The sequence below is a fragment of the Prunus persica genome, chromosome G3 (genome assembly GCF_000346465.2).
Source record: "Prunus persica cultivar Lovell chromosome G3, Prunus_persica_NCBIv2, whole genome shotgun sequence".
Classification (NCBI taxonomy): Eukaryota; Viridiplantae; Streptophyta; class Magnoliopsida; order Rosales; family Rosaceae; genus Prunus; species Prunus persica.
In genome coordinates, this window is record NC_034011.1 from 18,074,885 (window position 1) to 18,098,247 (window position 23,363).

The 23,363-nt window shown below is 34.4% G+C and overlaps 1 protein-coding gene across 5 annotated transcripts; it reads right to left on the bottom strand.

The window, feature by feature from the left end:
• On the bottom strand, positions 8–21,451 carry LOC18782419 (valine--tRNA ligase, chloroplastic/mitochondrial 2). Of its 5 annotated transcripts, XM_020559643.1 has the most exons (27): positions 20,877–21,451; positions 20,515–20,599; positions 19,148–19,274; positions 17,506–17,589; positions 17,026–17,120; positions 15,457–15,548; positions 14,505–14,558; positions 13,664–13,716; positions 13,494–13,561; positions 12,884–12,959; positions 12,093–12,176; positions 10,817–10,965; positions 10,596–10,713; positions 10,359–10,475; positions 9,668–9,888; positions 8,910–8,999; positions 7,888–7,999; positions 6,887–6,997; positions 6,568–6,705; positions 5,145–5,195; positions 4,948–5,060; positions 3,505–3,652; positions 2,329–2,433; positions 2,083–2,184; positions 1,362–1,434; positions 1,059–1,225; positions 8–538 (listed from the first exon to the last, which is right to left on the bottom strand). In XM_020559643.1, exons 1-27 carry the CDS (start codon positions 21,079–21,081, stop codon positions 413–415), a joined length of 2,964 nt encoding a protein of 987 aa, XP_020415232.1. In that variant the 5' UTR covers positions 21,082–21,451; the 3' UTR covers positions 8–412. The 5 variants fall into 5 exon arrangements, with proteins under 5 accessions (XP_020415232.1, XP_020415234.1, XP_020415233.1 ...); XM_020559645.1 differs by lacking the exons at positions 19,148–19,274; positions 20,877–21,451 and having other exon boundaries at positions 20,515–20,533; XM_020559644.1 differs by lacking the exons at positions 20,515–20,599; positions 20,877–21,451 and having other exon boundaries at positions 19,138–19,173.

A 23,363-nucleotide genomic window follows, 5' to 3' on the forward strand; every position in this document is an offset into this window, starting at 1 on the left:
TCTCAAGTTTTTAGATTATTTTCACAACTGAAATTTGGGAAGAATCACCTCCAATCTCTGGTTTAAGTTGTGAAGGGGACAAAAATGGCTAGAGCCTCAACTATATTAACCTACATTGTAAGAAAAATGGCATATTACAAACAACCTGAGTAGCATACAAAATTTACAAGGGAAAAAAATTAATGGCCAAGCATCTATTGGACGCTTCGGTTCTACAAGAGAAAAAAGTGCTATCTCCAGACTTGTTTATTTGAAGCCAAGTTTACTGCACATTGATCCTTTAGATGGTCATAAATTGCTGTAAAAATAGTGTTGGCCAACCTCAGTACTGTACACTGCAGAAGATGCAAATCCCATATGGATCATCGGATATATCCAATCAAAATGGAGCATGGGATCACAAATGGTCTGATTATGTAACCACAACCGTTGATTTGAGTAAGGCTAAACGGTTTTTGGTGAGAGTAATCTTCTCTTCTGTTTCTGCTGCCTTTTCTTGGACTCCACGGACAATATCCTCTGGAGCTTTCTCTACAAACTGCATGAGCAAAGACGATATCGTGAGAGGTACATGAGATATGTGCATGCCAAGGTACTACGAAAAAGAAAAAAAGGACTCAACAGTACATGCATGCATCATAACAAGAAAGATCACAACTCAATTTTAGTGTTTCTTTTTTCAACATTTGAAGCAAAAAATTTAACTAAGATGCCAACTCCAACCCACTTTTAACTTTTTGATTATAAAACTAACAAAACTATCAGATGATGGATGTATCGAACAGCCAGAATTGAAGTCTGCATTTTTCCATAAGTTACCGTTATCCTCTTAAGAGAACCATTGTATAGGTAGCTTTTCGTATCTAGTTATTCCAAATACATCTTACCTAATGCTTTAGGTTTTATTTAAATTTTGTTAATTTTTAACTAATTACCCCTATTATCAAATCTAAATCCAATCGTTTAGCTGAATGGATACTTAGAGAAATTGAAATGTAAAGTACTACCCCCTGCATACCAAACCCAAGTGCTTAAACATTAGTAAACAGAATTCATACCTTAGGAGAACTGAGCCGAGCTTTAAGTCCATCATATTCTGTCTGCATCTTGGAAAGTCTCTTATATAGGCGTTGGATTTCAGCAGTAATGTCAATCATATCAGCAAGAGGGAGATATGCCTCTAGTCCTTCACCAGCTACAACGTGGACGGATTGATCCGCATTCCCTGAAGTAAAATACATGACATCCACCAAAATATATGGCTCAACATCAGATCATAGAAAAAGCGATTGATAAATGAAAATAAACATGAATATTTCTGTCCCTTGGCCAAATGGAAAATAATCCATAAAGAAACGTGCCTGGAGGAGAATCTGTAAAATGGATGTTTTGCAAATCTAGCCTGGAGAGAAGTGCTAAAACCTCCTTTTCTTTCTGCATCAAAATAGAATATTTAAGTTAGCTAGTGCTAATGATAATTATGTTCAAACCAAATAATTGGATAAATAGTTGAGTCAACCCAAGTTAAAATTGTTGGACATGACCCTGCGACAGCAAGTATGCACGGAATATACAAGAAAAACATATATGAATTGAATTAATAAACTTATCAAAAGAAAAGACAGAACAACTAGTCATCTCGATTTCTCTTTCTCTAAACTAAGGGTTTCCCTGTAAAAATTGAAATCCGATCTCATCCGCATGCCTTTCCTTTTGTTGCTGATGAGACTTCAGACACACGAACTCTCCAAGATTATATGCAAAACTTAATGCTTAACAACTTAAACCCAAGCCTGACTCTTTTTGCTCCAGCAGGGCCATGACCTGGCCCATAGTAGTCTAGTGGGGGCATGGACAGCATTATGATATGATTTCTGATGCTGGCATCAGTGAACTCAAACTAACCTGGCTCTATACTTACTGAAGGTTCGAGTAATGATGCACCAATTCGTTACACCCTGAGTTTATTCATTTCGTTCTCACAAAAGTGCAAAATAATACAGGAACAAACTTGAAAAGCACCTCATCAGCTCTTACATTTTAATCTTATGCAAAATCATGGCTGGAGAAATGGATACATACCACTATGTACTCAGTGACTTCTTCATTAGCAACTATTGAGGCTGATATACGCTTTACAGGCTCAACAGAATATTCTGCTCGAGCATTCCGGATGGCTCTAGTCTAAGAAATACAAAGAAGCAAACTTTAGTGATTTAATTATCCACGTTGAATGACTACAAGGAAAAGATACAAGAGATCTAAAAGTGCCAGCTAGACTTGGATGTGGAGCCAATAAAGGAGAACCAGGAAGAAAGATTTACTCACCAGAGCCTGTAAATTTTCAAACTTCTTAATCGAGTTGCTCTTCCTTGGAAGTGAAGTCAGTGGCCATGGCGATATTATAAGAGCTGCTTTTCGATATGGGAGTGCCTATATTAAATCAACCATTCATTTTATAATGGAAAATAGACAAACATTATAGATAACAGTACAATGGAGGTGAAAACAGAGAAATCTAAATTGAAAGCCTACACTTAAGAGTTAACTATTGTCGCAAAAAGAAGCTAAAAGAGAATCTATCCACATGAATAAAAACATAACCATGCCTAAATTTGTCTTGTGAACAGGCAATGTTAAAGACGTGATCCACTTTCCCCCTCTATTTAGCACAGAACAGACCAATGTGGAGATAAGCATTCAAGGGACTTTCTTCGTAGAAATTAACAGCTATTTAACTTCCCATGAAATATTAAAAACTTGCAACTTAGTGGGAACACCAGCCTTCCGATCATCTTAATTGGCTTAAATGTGAGGTCCAATGGATTATGTATCAACCATTTTCACGAAAAATTACCCAAAGAATGGACCAAGATATATTGCCGCACTGGCTCTGATTCAAAGAACCATAATTTATTTGAGACAGCAAATATGATAAAGCTTCGAGCTCTAAGTCATTCAAATCCCTTCTAAATTGTAAAATCCCAAGAGAGATCCTAGAAGGAGAATGAGATCTTATGGAAGAGATGACATCATAGTGGTTCAAGGATATGACATATAAGCCGAGAAATAAGATAGAAATGAGAACTCTGCAAACCAAACATCTTCCGAAAACCTAAATCTATTCCAATTCACAACAACCAGTTTTAATAAATGAGAAACGGAAAAAGAATCCTGAGAAATGAATTTCTGAGGACTTCAGAGACACCAAGAATCCTACATATTAGGTATACATATATGATTATTCTCTATACTATATTATTCTGCATGTAATTACGAATTCTTCCTAGGCAATTTTCCTTGTACGTAATCTTAAGGAGAAGAATAACCTAAGACAATTATCTCCATTCCTTCCCGGTAAAAATCTTTACATGGTTCATGGAGAAACAAAATGACGATATATTTTTTTTCCATTTAACAAATGAGCCTAAAGAAACCAACAAGGACCTTTTAGGTAGAGAAGTTGAGTTCCACACAAGTGTTGAATACAGTAAATCAATTTACCTGCCAGAGCTCCTCAGTCACAAATGGCATGAAGGGGTGTAGCAATTTAAGTATGTTTTCAAAAACATACAACAGAACTGCCTGTGTGACAGAAGCAACTGAATCACCACCGGAGTGGTAAAGACGAGCTTTACTGGCTTCAATATACCTACATAAGTGAAAGAAATTAACAGTTGGCAAACAGGAACATCAGTACATTTGAGTTAGCAGAAGGTATTAACAAAAAGATAAAAAAAAGGGCTAAAATTCTTTTTTCCTTTCTTTGTTTAATAAGAATCACACTTCCAATGATAAAATAGAACAGTACACTACAGGGGACAAGTTGTCCACTAGTCTAGCTAGGCTACGCAAAAAAGAGCTAGACCTCATAATATGACATGACAGCAGACAACTACTCCAATCATAAAATAGACTGATAGTTAAACTCTTAAGAACCAAAGCCCAAAGGGAACCCGAAAAATGAACTCATCCCACGAAAGACCCACCTCCACATCCCTTGCTGCCACAAATATTAAGAGTTTGAACTTCTTGAAACAAATATAAAGATCCAAACAAATCCCAGCACATAATTTCTCCCTTTTTTGGATTTTTTAATATAAACTTTTGGTAAGAATATCCTGTAATTATCATCCTCATAAATCATACCAGACATAGAAACGTTATAAGTTGGCATACAAAGTTAGGCCCAGCTGGTTAACTGATCTAGTAGAGATTTTCTTGGCACAAAATCAACATGCCAGAAAAATTCCTAACCATAAAACCAATCTGCATTGTTGTCAGCCACAGTAACCAATAAAGGCACACTTTCAGAAAAGACTGACCACAAACATAAATTGGGTCTTTTATGATTCAAAGTTTTCTTTGGGGAGGTTCAAAATCCTTTAAGACATATAAGAGATTGGATTACTCTTACATAAAGGAATATATAAAAACTAATAGCAATTTTTTTTTGGACAAGATACCAAGACTTCATTAGAATAAAGCGAAACCCAACATCTTTGTCTAACAGGACAAGTGATCCACAAGCAGAAACACAAGGTAGTCGTTCACCATATCCAATGAATGTTGTCAAAGTAGTATCCAACACAAAACCAGTTCACCATATCCAATCAATATTGTATATTGTCATGCAACGCTTAGAATTCCTGATATGGGATACTATATTATCAACAAACCCCCTCACATGTGGTGGGAGATGTGAAGCACAAGCAGGAATTGGACCTGACACATGGATTTTCCATGAATATCATGTTAAAGTAGAATCCAACCAAGTACCTAAAACCAATTGGAATTGGGCGGATAGTCCCAAAACATTGTGTAATATTCTCAATAAATGCCTTTGGCATTGTATTCCGACAGTTTTCATTTTCTATGTAGGAACATAATATAAAGCTTTTGATTATTATCTGATGGAAAATATTTGAATAAAAATTGCAAACTTACCAATCAGCAAAATCACCCCAAAAAAATTCATATGTCTCTCTTCCTACATCTCCAAAGAAAAATTTGTCATAGCTTGCGGTGACTGTGTCAATAAGCAAATGAAGTTTTGAGATCTGAAAAAGGAAGAAAAGTGAGTGATTAAACAAAGAAGTAAAATCAACAGGCAATTCAAAAACTTAACATGACAATTATCTTACCACCCAACATTCTGGTAAAGGTAGCTTATCCAAGAGCTCCACTTTGTCAAACTGAAAGAGCATGTCTTGATTTAAGAAGCAATGCAAGTAATGATTATCATTCTATAATATTAGTGTAATGACGGCTAAAGTAGAATAAGATCAAAATTTCCAATATTTAATAGAGAAATACAAGATACAATGATGGGCCATGATCTGATATAGCACCAGGTAATTGCAATAATTTCCCATCTCATGGAACATGGAGAGATTGAGTGACTAAGACATGTGTACGGAAAATCTATTTAGTTCCCATTCCATGAGACAACCAGCCAGTGTGCTATAGGCGTATTTAACACATTTTATAGAAAGATCCAGAGAGTTAGAAAAGTGAAAAGATATAATGACTTAAAGAAAGATTATGAGGGCAGCAAGTGAGGTAACTTCTAAACAATTTGGAAGATAAGCAGTGTTCAGAAATCATTTCATGATTTTTTTTTTTTTTTGGTCAAACATTTCATGAATTTTCAATTATAAAATAGTTGCATCAAACACCAACAATACGCTTCTACCCATTTGCTTTGGTAATTGAGAATTCGGTAAATTCATTCAGACACATTCAGACATGATGTGCCACTGTTCAAATTATTTGCAGACAAGTTTGTAATACATAATGAGATTGGAGCTAACTTCAGAGATATCAGGTCAAGTTAAGCTCTTGTGAATCTTTAAAGAGGAAATTATAACTATACCGATACATATATGAGATTGGGGCTAATTTTGTGATACAAGAACCTTTTACCATAACAAGAAACTAATCACAGCTGGCGCATTTTCTGGTGAATCCTTAAAAAGAGAGTAAACATCCATTGCTAAGCAGGCAAAAGTATGCAATTTAAGTTTTCTGGTATGACTTGAGATTGAGTTCTGTTTTCATTTAGCCTCTCCCATCCATTCCTTAATCCATGTAGGAAATGATAAAAAGAAAGAAAAAAAAGTTTCACCGTGAAAAACAAAGAATTGAGCATGCCCTCAGCATATTCTAGTGCATCCACTAAGGCTGAAGTTGTAATTTATCTCTTTCTAAGCAGGAGCAGTTTCAAGAAATTGTTTTTAAGCTACTAGGGTGTAAGGAAAGCTTTTAGCTAATGCAAGAATACAGAAAGGAAAGCTAACAAGAATTGCTCATTAAGGCTGCAGTATTTCAAGCATTTGCTTTTTTCACTTTTGTTCAGTAAAACACAAGCAGGCAGAGACATTCACAAATGAAGACATATGCCATCATTCTCTGTGGTTAATTGAAAAGTAATTCACAAGTGAAGGACTGATACATGCAGACATACCAATACCATCATTCACAAAACCAAAAGTACAATTTTCCACAAGCAAAGCTTTAGCGAATAATTTTCACAATAACAGTACAAATTGAGAGAACAAAACAAACCTTATAAGAGAGTATATTTTCCCAAGCTGATGCATCATTTTGACTGGGTAAATTCTGCAATACAAACTTTCCAGCATTCCACAGTTTGTTGGTGAAGGCCTTATTTGACGTCAACCTCTCAGTGGATAAATTAAGGTCCTGAAAGAAAAGAATACCAAATCAGCCAGAAAGGCAATTGGTACAAGCTAAGAACCATTAACATGCAAAAGTGGAAGACTGCATACGTATATTTCTGGTTAGCAAATGAAGTAAAATACAACAATGTCTGTATAAGTGACATGCAGAATTGACGCATAAGTGAAGTCAGAACAAAACAAACCTGACCAGCAGTCCCTAGAGCAATTGTAAATCTTAAAGCATCTGTGCCATATTCCTTGATTGTATCTAAAGGATCTATGACATTCCCCAATGTTTTAGACATCTTTCGACCCTGAAATAATAATTACACAAATTGTTTAATACATCAGAATATCAAAATTAACATAAGAGTATACTACAAATGCATTAGAGAATTAATGCTGTAAACAAGAAGGAACAAACAAGGTTGCAACAAAGAAACGTTTCACCATCCACGTTCTTTTTTGTTGTATACTATTTGTGTAACCAATTTACACGAATAGTATACAAATGTAAGTAACAAGTAAAACAAAGTACAAAAATAAAAGCTCATACGACACTAAAACTAGTCATCCACATGGAAAGTAATCTTCACATATTAGCCTAAATATCAAACAAGTAATGCTTCAATCATTAACAGTCTGATAAAGTCTTTCCATAAATGAGCACCAGATCACACAAGGAGAACAGCGCTCCAAATTAATTGATTACTCTTTTAAACAAACTTCATGTAGACATGCCAAGACATTGCAAGAATAAATAAAAAAATTCCACAACTCCTATTCCATTAAAGAATGCAAGAAACAGTGGTTTATAGGTTGGTACACCACTTGCAAAACACCATTTTGCATAAACACTGATTATTTAAGAATCAATCTTGCACGAATTGTGAAAACCAATTAGTGTCTTCTCAGAAATTTGGTCAGAGACAATCTGGAACATAGAAGAGTAAAAGAAAATCCGCAATCCAAAGGGGAAAACCCAACATATCGCGAAAATAATGTAACCAATAAATTAATGGCATTCAAATATAATTAGGAACTTCATCAATAAAGAATTTGGAGGATCCTCACAGTAGGGACGCAAGGGAGAATATGGGAATAAATAATTCTACACTCAAGAAACAATGACTAGTTAAAAGGACAAAATTAAATACAATATCAACATTGAAGTAGTAGTATTTATCATGCAATTTCTACTCACTTGTGAATCCCGGATGAGACCATGCAGATAAACATATTTAAATGGAACTGTCCCTGTAAACTCAATTCCCATCATGACCATCCTCGCAACCCAAAAGAACAGTATGTCATGCCTGTTCAAACATGCAAGCAACAATATCAACTTCAACAACTTTTCAAGTAAGCAAGTTTAATGGTAATAATAAAGTTAACAAACCTTCCAAACTTTTGCAATAACCTAACCATAATAAATCTACCACTGAAAATAAAAGGTGTTATTAAACTAATTATAATATTACCAAAAAGAAAATAAAATAAAAGGTGACATGGACACTATCTTATTACTAATAAAAATATAAATCATGATCCTGAAAACCATAACTTGCAGCCCCCAAAAGCAGTTCCATTACCAAATGGTTCCTCAAAAACAGATTGAACTCCTATTCTGCGCCTAAGAAGGCTAATCGTGGCGGTGTAAATTATTTCATTCATTATTTCATTGGTAATCAGAGAGAATATTTGTCAATTTTTTCCTAGGAGATGGATTAGCACACCAAACTGCAATGCAAGGAAAAAACCCATTGCTCACACCCTGAGAATGCCATAGAAAAAGACTTTGTGGCAAACAATCCCATCTTGTTCAACCTCCACAACATCATATCAGTCCTGAATTCTCTCATTTAACAGCATAACAGCGTACAAATGGGAGAGACCTCATCATCCAGCCACCACATCATCGAGGGCAGAAGATGGTTAAACTTGGCAGGCAAAGGAAGGGCAGGTGAGAGAACTGTGGGAAAGCTAGTGTTAGACCAGCTGAGGAAGTAGCGGTCAAGAAGCTAGGTACAGAAGGAGAGGTATTTGAAGGCCGAGAGGCAGGCAAAGTTGGGTTCTGTAGAAGGCCTGATATACTGGAGTTGAGAGAGAGAGAGAGAGAGAGAGATACACTAGACTACTTATTTGACCAAATTATGATAAAGTTGCAGCAATAGATGAGAAAACGAGAAAAGATGGCAAGAAAATACTAGCAAGGGATGCACATACCCTGTTTCAAGCATTGTAGTAGGATAAAACCGCTTAAAATCCTTGATTGACTCATCTGGCCACCCAAGAGTACTGAAAGGCCACAGTGCACTGTGAAAAGGAAAAGATTTATTTAGTCAAATTACATAGCATCTAAATAGGGCACATTAAATCTCAAATCCTGGAAGTGTTGGCTGGAGTCCTCAAAGTTTAAGGTATATGATATAAACAGAAAATAGTAAAGTCCTTACCAAGGATGAAAATGTCAGTCTCCATGAAAATATTGGCAATTCGGATTTATGGAAATAAATGGACTTTCATTTCAAAGCAAGAAAATTTGTATGAAACATTAGGAAATGCTAAACCAATTAATAATGCATCGATTAAACATGTAAAATTCATGAGATATGACAAAATGGATGAAAATAGTGTGTGCCACTGCCATCAACACATACATGAACTTAATTTCATTGAGCATAGAGTATAAGCATTCTAATGGGTAAATTTGAAATATTCAGTTGTTGTCTTCGCTAATAAGATCAGGTCGAACTTATAACTCCATTAGTCCTGACTTTTTCCTACCTCCACTCACCACTTGGGGCAGCCCTAAAATCTAGTCCTAAAATCTTTTTATATTCTACATAGTACACAACATGATAATTTTTTCAGGACCTACTGAAAAATTCAACAGTTTTCATAATAGTAAAAGAATAAAGTGGGACCATTCATAGTTTCTAGAAAATACATTTCAATAAGGGGCAATCTTGTGAACAACAGACCTTGAAAACCATGTGTCAAGAACATCCGGATCCTGATATATTTTTGTATCTCTTCCATAGTTCTTTTGAGCTTTCCGAAGAGCTTCATCCTCACTCCTTGCAACAATATATTCTTCTTCACAGTCTTTACCCACAATGTACCAAACTGGTATTCGATGTCCCCACCACAGTTGTCTGCTTATGCACCAATCCTTAATATTTGATAGCCAGTGATTATAGATCTGTTATTTTAAAGAAGGCACAGGTGTGAGTAAAACAATCTAGCAAATCTTTCTGGATAAGCCACTACCAATTACAAGTTAATGTGGTTGAACACTCATTGCATTAATGCCATAAAGTACTCAATTCGTGATGCAATACAAAGAATTAGAGGTGTGAAACAAACCAGCACATGGCACATCACATATATCTGTACTCGTGCTGGGAGTTGAATATCAGACCCATCGAGCATAGAACTAGTGACTTCCATCACATGCTTAATTGAACTATATGTTATTTAAGAAAACCCTATTTTTCAACTGAAGAGTACAAAATGTCAATTATGTCGCCCTTAAGTTCCTTAAGATTAATAATAAGATTTAAAAATTAAGGATAATTCAGTAAATTAACTCACTATTCATACCTATCTTCTCTCTCCCACAGACTAACTTTTCTCTTTCTACAGTAACAAATGAGGTCACATACTGCATACCTTTTCAAATCTTTCGGGTATGATTTTCAAATCTCCTTTTTCAACAGCACGAAGGGCTTTCTCAGCTAAGGGCTCCATCGTTACAAACCACTGCTTGCTTACTAGTGGTTCTATAACCTGATATCCAAAAGAAGGAAAAGTATATATTATTAAGAATAAATTCTTCATAGAGAATTCATATTAATCTTTTCAGAATTTGGAAGTTGAAATACCAAATGTGAAAAACAATCAACTCACTTCTCCACCACGCTGAGATCTGGGAACTCGTAAAGTGTGTGGTTCTTTCTTTACAGCCAAACCAGTCTCCTCCAGATCTGCCCAAATTTTCTTGCGGGCCTCAAACCGATCAAGGCCACTAACAGAATCATAGGTTTCATTACAAAATAAAGATATAAGATTAAAAAATTTCGCCAGTGAATTCAAGTTCAACAATCTAAGAAAACTGAAACAGCATTTACCAGTACAGTCCGGCAACCTTGTTTAGAGTTGCATCTTTGTTCATGACATTAAGTATTGGAAGACCAAGCTTTCTTGCAAGATTGTAATCATTATGATCATGTCCAGGGCTTATCTTCAACACACCAGTGCCAAAGTCTTTATCAACATGCTGCCAGATGAAAAACAATTAATGTTCCACATATCAAGTTATTTACCTGGACTTGTATGAGAAGCAGGCAGTTAGCTAAAGGGTAACGATTCAACAAATAGCAAAGTACAATTATCAACAAAAACAAATATATATCTTCTGGGGATGTTTTTTATTTCTTTTTCTGATTACAGATGATGGCTTATAAAATAGGTAAAGCAATATAGTCCAGGACTCCAGGCCATTGGCCCACCGTCTGCAGTATAATTTAATATGGCGTAATTTGCATAAAGTCCTTAATTCAGTTAGCAGATCAGATAGAATTTTCCCAAGGGGAGATATGTTAATTTGAAGCACATAACATGGGGCAGAACAATATGTGGTGCCTACACAGCAGGCATTATGAAGGCCCTTCACACTCCAGTTCATGGGTGAGACAAAATTAGAGTACAGCAAGCTACAAACCCAAAACCTTGCCCGGAGCATAAAGCAAAAACATAGCAAGAGTAGAAATCAATCTTCATCTCCTTTAATCAAAACATTATTCCTTTTTACTTTTCATGCGCACAGGATTCTAATTAAAGACAAACTCACTGCAACCACTTTATTGTTCTGCAAGGACATAACCACAAAAATTACTCGTGTTTTTTTTTCCTTGGCAGGGAGAATATTGAAAGCTTATTCTGCCAAGTTGAACTTCACAGCAAGTGAAAAAACTGAAAATGTTCAGTATCAAGAAAAAAAAAAATTGAGCACGCAATTGATATGGGAAACTACGAGGAGGTGAAGAAGTATTCAGGCACAAATAAGAAGAAAAAAAAACAAATAATCCATAAACCAGGTGAATGACCTGGGTAGAACCTTCGACATGATTCAGAAATTAACTTTAAATTCATCACTACTTTTCCTGAGTTCTAACCTTGCACTCGTTTTCTATCATAATTATTACTTAATGTAATGAAATGAGGCTTACATTAATAAATTCACTCCTATATTAACTTTCTGCTTCTAAATGTCCCTGGACAATACTATTACAGCACAATATCTAGTCAGAGATCCCACATCAGGAGTAATTGGCATCATACTAACGATCAAATAACAACATCAAATACAATGATGATATAGAAAAGTAGTCCAAGATACTTTACCTTGTCAGAGATGATAGGGACGTGACGGCCATATGTCAAAGGAACTATAGCCATTCTATTAATATATTTAGAATATCGATCATCCTGCATGACATTGTCATCAAACATTGGATATTACCAAGAATAAATCAAAATCAAAATAAAATATTTCATTCAGACTAACAGCTATGATAGCAATTGGAGTTCAGAAACATGCAAGTTACTGTCCTTTGGCTAAAAAGAAAAGAAAGAAAAACTATGAAATGGGATAAGGAAAACTCCATTATTTCAAAGCATGGAAAAAGAAAATAGCCAAATATTATAGAGACCAACATTGTTCAAGGGAATAACAGCCAAAATGATCCATAGAGGAGGCCCTATTCTTCTTTTCATAATTGGTGTAAGTCGAACAAAGCAGTAAGTGAATCATCCAAACATATGTTCCAACATTGTCCTTTTGGGCCACATATTTGGAGTAGGTTGCACTTGCTTTCGACATAGAGGGCTCATTTGGTGCCTAGGATTGGATAACTCACTAGATTTAAGGTACGTTGAAGGAGGAAACTGGTTTGGAATTTAAATACTAAGCACTATTCATTAATGTAGCTCTTCACAATAAAGCCTAGGTTTGGAATTTATATAAAAGATTAGGTAAATAGATGTTGATCCCAAAAATCAAAAGTGATGTCTGAAGTTGTGAACCTATCACCTGTCTAAATTGCTTAAGCATTACTTACCATAAAAAATTGTCATCACCTGGTCGATCCATAACTAAACTCCTACAGGATACCAGAAAAAGAAATTTAACCTACCTCAGGATGCACAGCAATAGCTACATCACCAAATAAAGTCTCCGGGCGTGTTGTTGCTATTGTCAGATAGTCAGACCTGAGTACAGGAAGGTACCAATCAGAGTGCATCATATACCCTCTGAAATTAGAAAATATCACTCATAGACACACACCACACACAGCAGCAGAATATATGAACTTACACAAAAAGCATGTTATCGTGGTCAACCGAGTTTATCAAAACCAAAATAAGTAGTGGACTGATAAAAGAAATCAGAAGAATTAAGGGCTCCTAAAAATCTTCTAAAATCTTGTAAAGCACAATCATCTTTTCGTTCTTTTATTAGTTGGTTGTCAAATCACAAAATAAACTAGCAAGATTTGATCTCTGAGAAGTCACAGTTATTGTGTCAATAAGTTTTCTTCTGTTGCGGGATAAACTTGTTGAGAAGATTAACATAAGATCTGATTACCTTATAAGTTATAACACTAGCAACCATATATGTACATAATATTTTGAATCAGCATACAGTAATAGTACAAGAGAAAGCATGTGCTTCTAAATTCTAGTAGACTGAAAGATTAAGAACACATTTCATAAGGGGATCAGAAATGGTAAGCTGGGAATTACTTTGAGCCTCCAGCTACACGATACTTAATATAATAGAGAGTACCAGATTCTTCATGATATTCTACTTCCTGATCAAAAATATCAAAGAACCACGTCAAATATTGCATTTTAAAGCATAAGCTGTATCAAGATTAAAGAGTAACATCTACATGAAACCAGAAGTAACTTACCAAGTCAGAAACAGCAGTCTGTAGACTAGGAGACCAGTTCACTATGTAAGACCCTAGAGGGAAAAAATATATATCAGTTTTACTTGGCTGCTAGTCACACTTGCTTGTCAATGATAAAGCTACAGGTGACTCTCAACAATCAACTCAAAACATAGAGGGAAAATTTCAAGTAAAAAACAAGAAGTATAAAAATAAGCTGAACATCACTTTAACTGTTATTACTAGAGAAATGCTTGATTCTGTCACTGTAGCAGCATAACTGTTGTAGACAGAAGAAAGCTAGTTCTTTACATCTTTACTTTTGCTAAACCCTATTGTTCAGAAGAAAAAACTGTCAAGTTGTTCATAAGTTCATAACTGAAGACTTCAATACACAATATTTGAACAGAAATTCTGACTTACCAGTTTCGTCTCGGATTAATATGTAAATCCTCAATTAATGCAATCCTCTCAAATTTTCATAAACACAAAAACCTATCCAACACTATGCTAGTAGTATATTTGCAGTACAAAGATGTCACCATATATTTCCTAAAATGGTCACCCCACATAGAATTAAAGAAAAAGGATCATCTAACAGCAAAACTCAACTAAATATATAGCAGCTTATGGTAGACAACCAGCCATCCCCCACACATTATGATAACTTAAAGTGAAGGCCTTCAAATAATAACAATAGTTGTCACAAACTAAAGTGCATAATAACAAAAACTATAGACTAAGGGATTCAGTAGCAAAACAAACCCACCTACTAAACTCCATTAAAAAAGGACCAGGCCACAACAAAGCTTTTCAGGAGCTAGGATTATGGAACAACTTTAAGAGGAACTCGGGGCTATACCTTGATAGATTAAGCCTTTCTCATGAAGTCTGACAAAGGCCTCAATGACAGCTCCTGCAAGGAGTAGAAGGATATGAGCCTTGACCGAATAAGCCTTTCCTTTTCATATAAAGTTTCAATCTTTTCAGAGAAAATAATAAAAAAGACAATACAAATATTTACTAGCTTAGTACAACATTTGCAACCTTTAAAGTTTAACTACCCCTTTACTTAGTCTTTAGCAAGGTTTTGAAAAGCATTTTTGAGGTGTGCCTTGTGGCAGTGTGTTAAGGCGAGGCACCGGCAAGGGGTAGAGTGGTTTAGCAGATGGCACAGAAGGTGTATGCGTCCAGCGCGAGGCAGTGCAAGGCGTACAGCTTTGCAACTGAAGTGACGCCATGGCAGCTGAAGAATACCTCCCGAAAAAGATGAATCCTGCGTGCCCTAACTTTTGCTTTCAAGACGAACAAGGGCATCTGTTCAAGTTGTCCTTTTTCCCCTTTAAACAAAACTCACCATTTCACTAAAGGCTCGTAGATTTTAAAGAACACTGTAGTTTAAGTTCATGAAGACCTCTATTTCTCACTTTCCATCTCTTCTATTGTTGGCTCTACGATAACTCAGCTTCTAATACTTCTTATACAATTTTATAATTTTCATATTGTTTAAAAAAAAAGTATACATAATTCATGTTCGAAAGGCTTACGCCTCGCCTTTTAAAACATTGGTCCCTATGAACAAACATACGTTTCCATACTCCCCTAGATAATTCATTGATTACCCTATCCCATAGTTACTACTCATAGGAACTAGACTTTTCCGACTCTTTGACTAATTCTGAAACACTTCCCTAGGCATCATTAAATCCTTTGTTCTGCATGGCATACACCCCACCCCGATGACAATGTTATAAACTATCTCATACATACTTTCTTGATTGACTAGAGTTCAACCAGATAGAAAAATGCCTTACGACTTAGCTGTTCATCAAGGGTGAAATGCTCTCTATTCCAATCACAAGAAGCGCCAAGTCTTTTGATCTGATTTGTAATGGTTCCACCATACCTGATATAATAAATAAATAATCTGTTAAGAAATAACAAGTATCATTGGAAATAACAATTTTCAGTTAAACATAAATAAAAGCAGTTCATCTTTTTTTCTGGAAATTATATGTAGTATAGTAGATTAGTAAATTGCAAAATCTACTCCTATATGGTTCTGTAAATGTTTGAATATACGAGGGAGGATTCAGAACAACAGAATCATAACTGCTACAATATTTTGATTCAAGGTAATTCTTCAAAAACAGACATGCCTTTTGCATGAATGACTGATTTAAGGTACTTTTCGGTAAAATCTTTGACTGTAAATAATTTTCAGAAGCAGAATATCATGATCATGATCATTGATTCATGCTGCATGTATAAATAGTAAGAGTAAGGTGATCATTCTTTTTCTACATTGCTCGGTTGTGAGGGAGGTATTTTGAAGAGAATCGGCAATTTATTAATGTAGAAAAGCTAATCACAAAGAGTGGATGAGGAATCCACAATCTGAAGAGAGAAGAGAAAATACAATAAAAGACCACTCAAACAAATATGGAAGTTTGTATTTGCATTGGCTAGCATGGGGTGCGTTTACCATAGGATTTCTGAATTACATCAAGAAAATGCATTTTCCAGTATCTTCTTCTCGTCTAGTGGGTCCGTCTGCCAGTAAATGTTAATTTACCCTTAATTCTCATCAGTTTTCAGCCCTACCTGAATTCAGTCCTTCGAGATTTTTCCTTTTATCTATCAATATAATCAGGGTCATAAACAACTAGAATGTGTTTCTATTTATTTCTGATTGTCTGCCAGTCAATGAAGTCATAAACAATTTAGAGTCGAAACAAAGTGTTTTAATCTTTCAAAAGAAAGTATGCATTAGCATCCAGATATTTCCGTTTCATTCAAGAAAACACAATCTATGTTAGGGAACTTGGCTAAAGGGTATGATAAAGGAAGTGATGATAGCAGCCTGCTAAACACTGTAAATTGAGTGTCTTAATATCTTTATATTTTCTTAAAAGGGCCATTTTTTTTTCCCACCTAATGTTAACTTGTGAAATGAGACTTCCATACGATCCTAGCTTGCTTTCAGCATTTTTCATGATGTGCCCACTCTCCAAAAAGTCATATTTAAAATAAATAAATAAAATAAATAAATAACTAGATATTTAGAAGAGATGATGCATAAAACCGCAAGAGAAAACTAATAAGTTCAGGAGATGTGCCATAGACGAAAGTATCGATTTATCAGTGATTCAGTGTACTAGGGCCATCTCGTAAACGTCCAGGTTGAAATATGGTTTTCAACCAAAATTGCTTTATAAAGGGCATAACAACCAGTACAAAGAATTCAATGTGTTGCAACAAGGAAACAACAATTTTTCTTTGATGATGTAAAAAATATGAGCATGCACAAGTTAATGACAATACAACTCATAATTGAAGAAGGTAGAAAGGATAAACAATGTAAGATAGATAAGCATATATACTTCTCTTTCCACTCCCAAACTCGATTCACAAACTCATCTCGACCCAATTCAACCCTTTTAATTCCTTCAGATGCAAGCATTTTTTCTACAACCAGCTGGTAGGAAAAGAGTAATGGTAGTATGAGCCAAAAAAAATTCAAACTAAGATATGCAAGTTACAATTTTAGTACTAAGTCATACCAAAAGTACAAAGTAAGACAAAATCAAAGCCAATGAACAAATATAGAATCAGAAATTGACATACAAAGTTATCATTAAGAAAATCAAATCCCAATCATAAACTCAAAAAAATAAAAAATAAAAAGGAATCAGATCAAAGCCGTTTCAACTCTTCAAGAATTATAAAGGAAGTTGTAATAATGAAAGCAGTTGTAGAACACTGAAAATTGGAAATGAAGATGGTGCGAGGCATAGCAATAAAAATGTGAAATCAGTGGAAACACTTATCTGGAAACATAGGCTTATGGTACAGAGACAAACCTGAGTTGCTATACCAGCATGATCAGTCCCAGGAAGCCAAAGTGTGGGTCTTCCCTTCATTCGATGGTATCTAACCATAATGTCCTACAACAGTAATTAATGAAAAATGAATAGATGAAATAAGCAGCAGTTGAGTTACAGTTTAGGTCCGGGTTCATCCACATTTTCTCAGAAAAAGTCCAGTAATTTTTTTTGTTAGATTAGGTCCCTGGAACCATTTGACCAAATCCAACATTACATTATTACCACAAACATCGTTAACTACAGTAACTTGGGAGCTTGAAATCCACAATTTAAGAAATCTCATCATTTAAGATATTTAAATTATTTATGAAGCCCAACCCACGAAGCCTACAGGTATAAACATAACTTAAGTGTACTTAACATTATGCTTGTTTTTGCATCAGTTACATAAATATCAATGGAAACTAGTATATCAACATAACTTTAGTGTACAATTAATTCATGGCAGGTACCACAAATTTAAACCAATGTCAACCTACATAAAAGTCAATACCAACCTGTATAAAAATCATAGGCAAACAATATATCAACATAAAGCCAGTTGTACCCAACATATGTTTTGGAGTCTACGTTTCCACAAGTTAACAATTTAAATCCCTTAAATTATGAGATTCCAACAATTTATCTCTTAAATTGTGAGAATACTACAGCTTAAATCCTTATATTGTAGGGTTCCTACAATTTGAATCTCATAAGTTACTGCATTCAATGATGCTGGGGATACTATTGAAATTAAAAGAAAAAAAAATTATTTATTTATAAGAAACCAAATTTTATTAGAAAAACCAGAATGTACAAATCGAGGAACAAGAAATCCACCTAACATACAGCAACCAGAATCTTAAAACTAAGACACATCTCTACCACATTTCACTTGAAAAAATATATCTCTAAGATACTACTGGTTTCCAATCCAAATTGATTAAATAAAAGGTAAACTCCCTAAACTCTGAAGATGTAGTTCAAGCATTTCAAAGTGACAGTCTGGAAACATAACATGCCATGTCTAGGCAGGGTTGATGGTCGAGAGGGGCTACAAATAGGAAGCCTTGATATTTGGGCGGGAACGAGTGTTATTGTTGGCAAAGCAAAGGCTGATTTCCTGTCATTCACAGTAATGTTTCAATATATTGAAGACCGTCTATCCTGATTCTAGGATTTTCCATGACCAGGATCCCAAATCTAACTCAAAAAAACTGTCCTTGACTTCATAGTTCAAGCATTCACCAGCTAGGACAATCAACTTTGCTTTCATCATTCTGTATAAAATCTCATTACTCATCCAGTCCTCACTTCTTCCTAATTCAATTCCAATCTTTCAACTTTGCTTAGCTCTATTTAGAAATTCCAAAACATATACATGTCCCAAAATCTTTCCTATTTCTTAACAAGAGCAGCTTAGTCAACTATTATAGTACAACCTCACAACAGTATGTACAATTAGAAAACAAACACAATCTTGTGTCACACATGACAATCGAAATTTACACTTACCTGTACCTAGAAACTGGAAGTATGGCCTGGGTACAAACACTAACATGTGCTTCAACAAAAAAAAAAAAAAAAAAAAAAAATTAAGTATGATAAAATGCCAATGCATAAGAACACCTTTCACAACCTCAAGAGTCACAAACATCGCGTGTCCCATGTGCAGGGAACCAGTAACATTTGGAGGCGGCATTGAAATCACAAAAGGATCACTTCCTCGGTCAAGGTTTGGCCTAAAATACCCTTGAGACTCCCACCTAACAATCACATGAGTTCATAAATAATATGCAATGATTTTACATAACAAATAGATAGTAAGCACTACTTGATCAAATCTGCGAACTGACATGTGAAAATGCAGGCAAAACAAGAATTAAGAACACGCGCATGAAGCAATACAATTTTTTTTTCTTTTTGGTTGAGATTAGAATGTGTATTTCGTCAGGAATTATTAAAAAGAACCACGAACAATACATTTAATACGTGCAGATGCAAATACCATTTTGTATAGGCCAATGCAGCATGAAAGTGAAATTTTTATCACCGAGGGACTTAATCTTTAGTTCTAGTGTGGAACAATAATCTAAACCAATTATAACTCGGAACATACTAAAAGGTAATTACCAAGAAAAAGGTGATTCTCTCTTAATTGAGCCACAAGAGACCCATATACTCTGGACACATATGGTCTGTGGATTTTCATAGGAATCAAACATTCAATAATATGCTCTAATCATGATTACACTGCCAGAGAGATTTGTACACACTGATATGACATCACTAAGGGGCATGTGGAGTTAAAAGTGTAGATTGGAAAACTAGCCATTTGTTTTATACACCGAAGTACTCAAAAGAAAAAACAATAAAAATAATTGACATAAACTTTGAACCTTCATAAGTCTCAGGACCAGCCCTGCATAATGCACTTCGAAGCATCACTAGAAAACTTGAAAACTAACCACTGAAAGTGCAGACAAGAGACCTTGTTTTTAGGGGACACTTCTTTTTCTTTAAGCCTTGGTTTAGGGAAGCTTCAATATGGAAAGATTCAGAAAAAGATGTCTGGTGCACCGCACTAGTACCACCTCAAGAAAGATTGGTAATCTGATCACTTCCAGAAAGATGACAAATGTGGACTCCAACCCAAATATTATTCCGGAAACAAAATTAGATAATGACTGAATAGAAGTAAAAGTTTTCCTCAAAAACACTCCAGTTCAACAAATGGGAAAACTCATCTCTGATCCCACCAACAAAAAACTTCAGTTTCAAATTTTTAGATCATTTTTCACATGAATGGAATTTACGAAATAAGGAGTACTACGAACAAAGAAACAAAATAAGTTTATTACTACGAACAAAGAAGCAATACAACAGCAGATAAGCAGCAGTCCATAAAACATTCAACAAAGCCTCTAAATCAAAATTTACAGTAGAACGATAGCATTGTATCAGACAACATAATAATGGTTAAGGGCTCTGTCCAGAATAATGTACCAATTGTATATCCCTTCTTCTGAAGTAAAATCAAAGGTCTTTGCAATCTCGGGAGAAGTGAACACGCCATTCTCGGAGGCGGCAACTGAAACATAACAAGAAATGATAAATGCATGCACCACCCTCATCACAATGTGACTGTGACTAGAATGGTTTTGAAAAATTGGAAGTGAAATAAAATAGACAATTTTATAAACCCGACTAGAATGAATAAACTTTAATTAATTCAAATATGTTAATGTTCACTTATTTGATTATTAAGTTCAATTCTCAATACTTTCCAATTGACACATGAAAGCGAAGTTATTTCTGAGTTTTCTCAGCAACCAAACAAAGACTTGGAAGAAGAAGAGAATAATCACCTGCGAAGAGCCTAGGCCTAAGACGATTGAAATGCCAGTAGGAGAGACTACTGCGACGACGTCGTTTGGAGAAGAGAAAAGGACGGAGCCTGTTAGCGGAGCACGACGACCAGAGAGAGTGGCCAGGGAAGGTCGTTTGGAGAATCATCGTTTTGATACACTCTTTTGAGGTCGAAAATTCCAGTGAGTGAATGATGATAAGCATAAACCCTGCTAGGACTTTAGCTACGAAGAAGAAGAAGAAGAAGAAGAAGAAGAAGGGTATTAGTGGCAGAGAAACAGCAGAGCTAGTGGATTACGAGTAGTCTCATTTCGGATGCGGTCCTTAGGGTTTTTTATTTTTTATTTTTTAAAAGCCAAATTACAATATTCTCGGTAATTTAAGCAGTATTCAAAAACTCATTTTATGTGACATATTATACAAAAACTCATATAGAGCCTATTTAAAGAGAAAAATTTAAAATTAGTCACTTGTCATTTTCTAATTAGTTTTTAGTGTGTTAAAATTGTATAAGAACAAATTAAAAAAATAACATGTGACTAGTTGTGGGATTTTCACTCCAAATAGGCTTGATAAGGGCTTTTGTATATTATATCATGCTTAAATGGGTTTATTAGTGACATCCTCTCTTTTTTCACTAATAGTTTCATTCTGTTTTCTGTATGTGTACCCATCTTCTTGTATCAAAAGGTCAATTTTGAATTTGTTTGTTTTTGGTTAACGTGAGCTTGGAGTTTTCAATGTATATTTCAATTTTGATCAAGGTCTTAAATATCAAGAGTTTTAAAAATATCGGTGGTCCAAAAATACAGAAATATTAATGGAAATATTGAAAAAGTATCGATATCGATAGAAATTAAATGAAAGAAAATGAAACACACCTTAATAATTTATTTAGATTTTTTTACTATAATATTTTAAACTTTATATATTGTATGGTACGATACATGAGTAAATTAATATCACATAGAATTCTTATGAGATTCAAACTTTTCACGTTCTTCACTAGAAATGGTAGACGTTTTTATATTTATCATCAATTGAAAAATAACTAATGATGTAAACCAATTTTATTTTGTCATAAAAATTAGGTACTTTATCATGCTTAAAAAATAATAGTGAAGGTTGAAGATTAACCAACAACATAAATAAAATTATCTAGGGAAGAATTAAATAGGAAATAAAGAAAATGATTATATAGATTTAAATAATTAAGCAACAATTTGAAAGGAAATTGAGTGATGGAAGCAACTATGATGAATAATAAAATAATTAATAACACCAAATGGATTAAATAGGAAAGAAATAAATTATCTTAAGAAACTAAGTATTTGATTAACAATATAAAATAATAAGTACTTATTTTAATTTCTAGTTTTAGAAACAGCTCAAAAGAATGTTATAAATACAAAATCCGTTACCTAATAATCACAATTTAAGACATTTTTGAAAACTCATATCGCAAAAAAATCAATGAAATTTTCAAAAAGATGATGATAAATGGATGGATATATGTTAAAATATTGATGCAAAAAAAAAAATAATTTTATTTTGCCGAAATTATCGATATTTCATCCCTTCATCTTGATTTTTATAATCATATCATAAACTGATTAAGCTTTGAAATTTCTCATAGTTTGATCTTGAAAACTAATATACGACTAAAGCTCATAATAAAACAAGTTATTTGAATCAATTTAAAGAATTTCAAAGAATAATTTAAAGATGTCATTTACAATCAAAGAAAATCAAGAGAGAAAACTAGCACCGCATCCGCTAGGCTTATCCCTTCTCATCTTTTCAAATTTTCATCGAATACAATAAGTTGGTTTCTAAGAGAATAAAAGCACAAAGCATCGTCATATCATCCATTCGTCCTAGACTGTGTTGTTGTATAAGAAATCAATGAATAAAGAATGAAAATTGAACATGAGCTCCAAGATTTCTCAATTGATCTACTGGTTTTCCTCACAAAAGAACTCATGCCAAATGTGGAGAGTCACGAGTTAAAGGCTTTTTGTTATCAGCTAGAAGCAGAGTTCGCCTACCTCCCAAAAACTAATGGCTAGTATGGTATTGCTGTGCTTTTAAAAAAAAAAACTGCTTATGCTGTGTTGCAAGAATAATCAGCTGTGAACAAAATATGTTAGACCTTTGGTAAACTATATTTGAAAAAGTGTTTTAAGTAATCAAAATGTTTGGTAAACTTTTATACATAAGCACTTTGAGTATATATAATGACCAAAAAAGCCATGAGATATAAAAAATTAGTTGAAAATGAGCCATTAAATGTTAATATAAAAAAACTTAATAATAAATTGGAAATAATATTTAAAAAATTTAAAATAGTTTAAAAACAAATAAAAGTATCTACGAAAAAAAAAAAAAAACTCTCAGCAGCACAACAACCCCTCCTATCTTCTCTTCACATCATTTTCCCCATCACCATCACAAACTCTCTCTCTCCCTTCCCCCCCCCCCCCCCC

Coding starts and splice junctions, on each gene's coding strand:
- LOC18782419 (XM_020559643.1), bottom strand. CDS start 21,081: ATGCTTATCATCATTCACTCACTGGAATTTTCGACCTCAAAAGAGTGT. Junction 15,549..17,025: donor GTTTGGGAGTGGAAAGAGAA/GTATATATGCTT, acceptor TTATTATATCAG/GTATGGTGGAACCATTACAA. Junction 10,476..10,595: donor GATCTCAGCGTGGTGGAGAA/GTGAGTTGATTG, acceptor TTTGGATATCAG/GTTATAGAACCACTAGTAAG.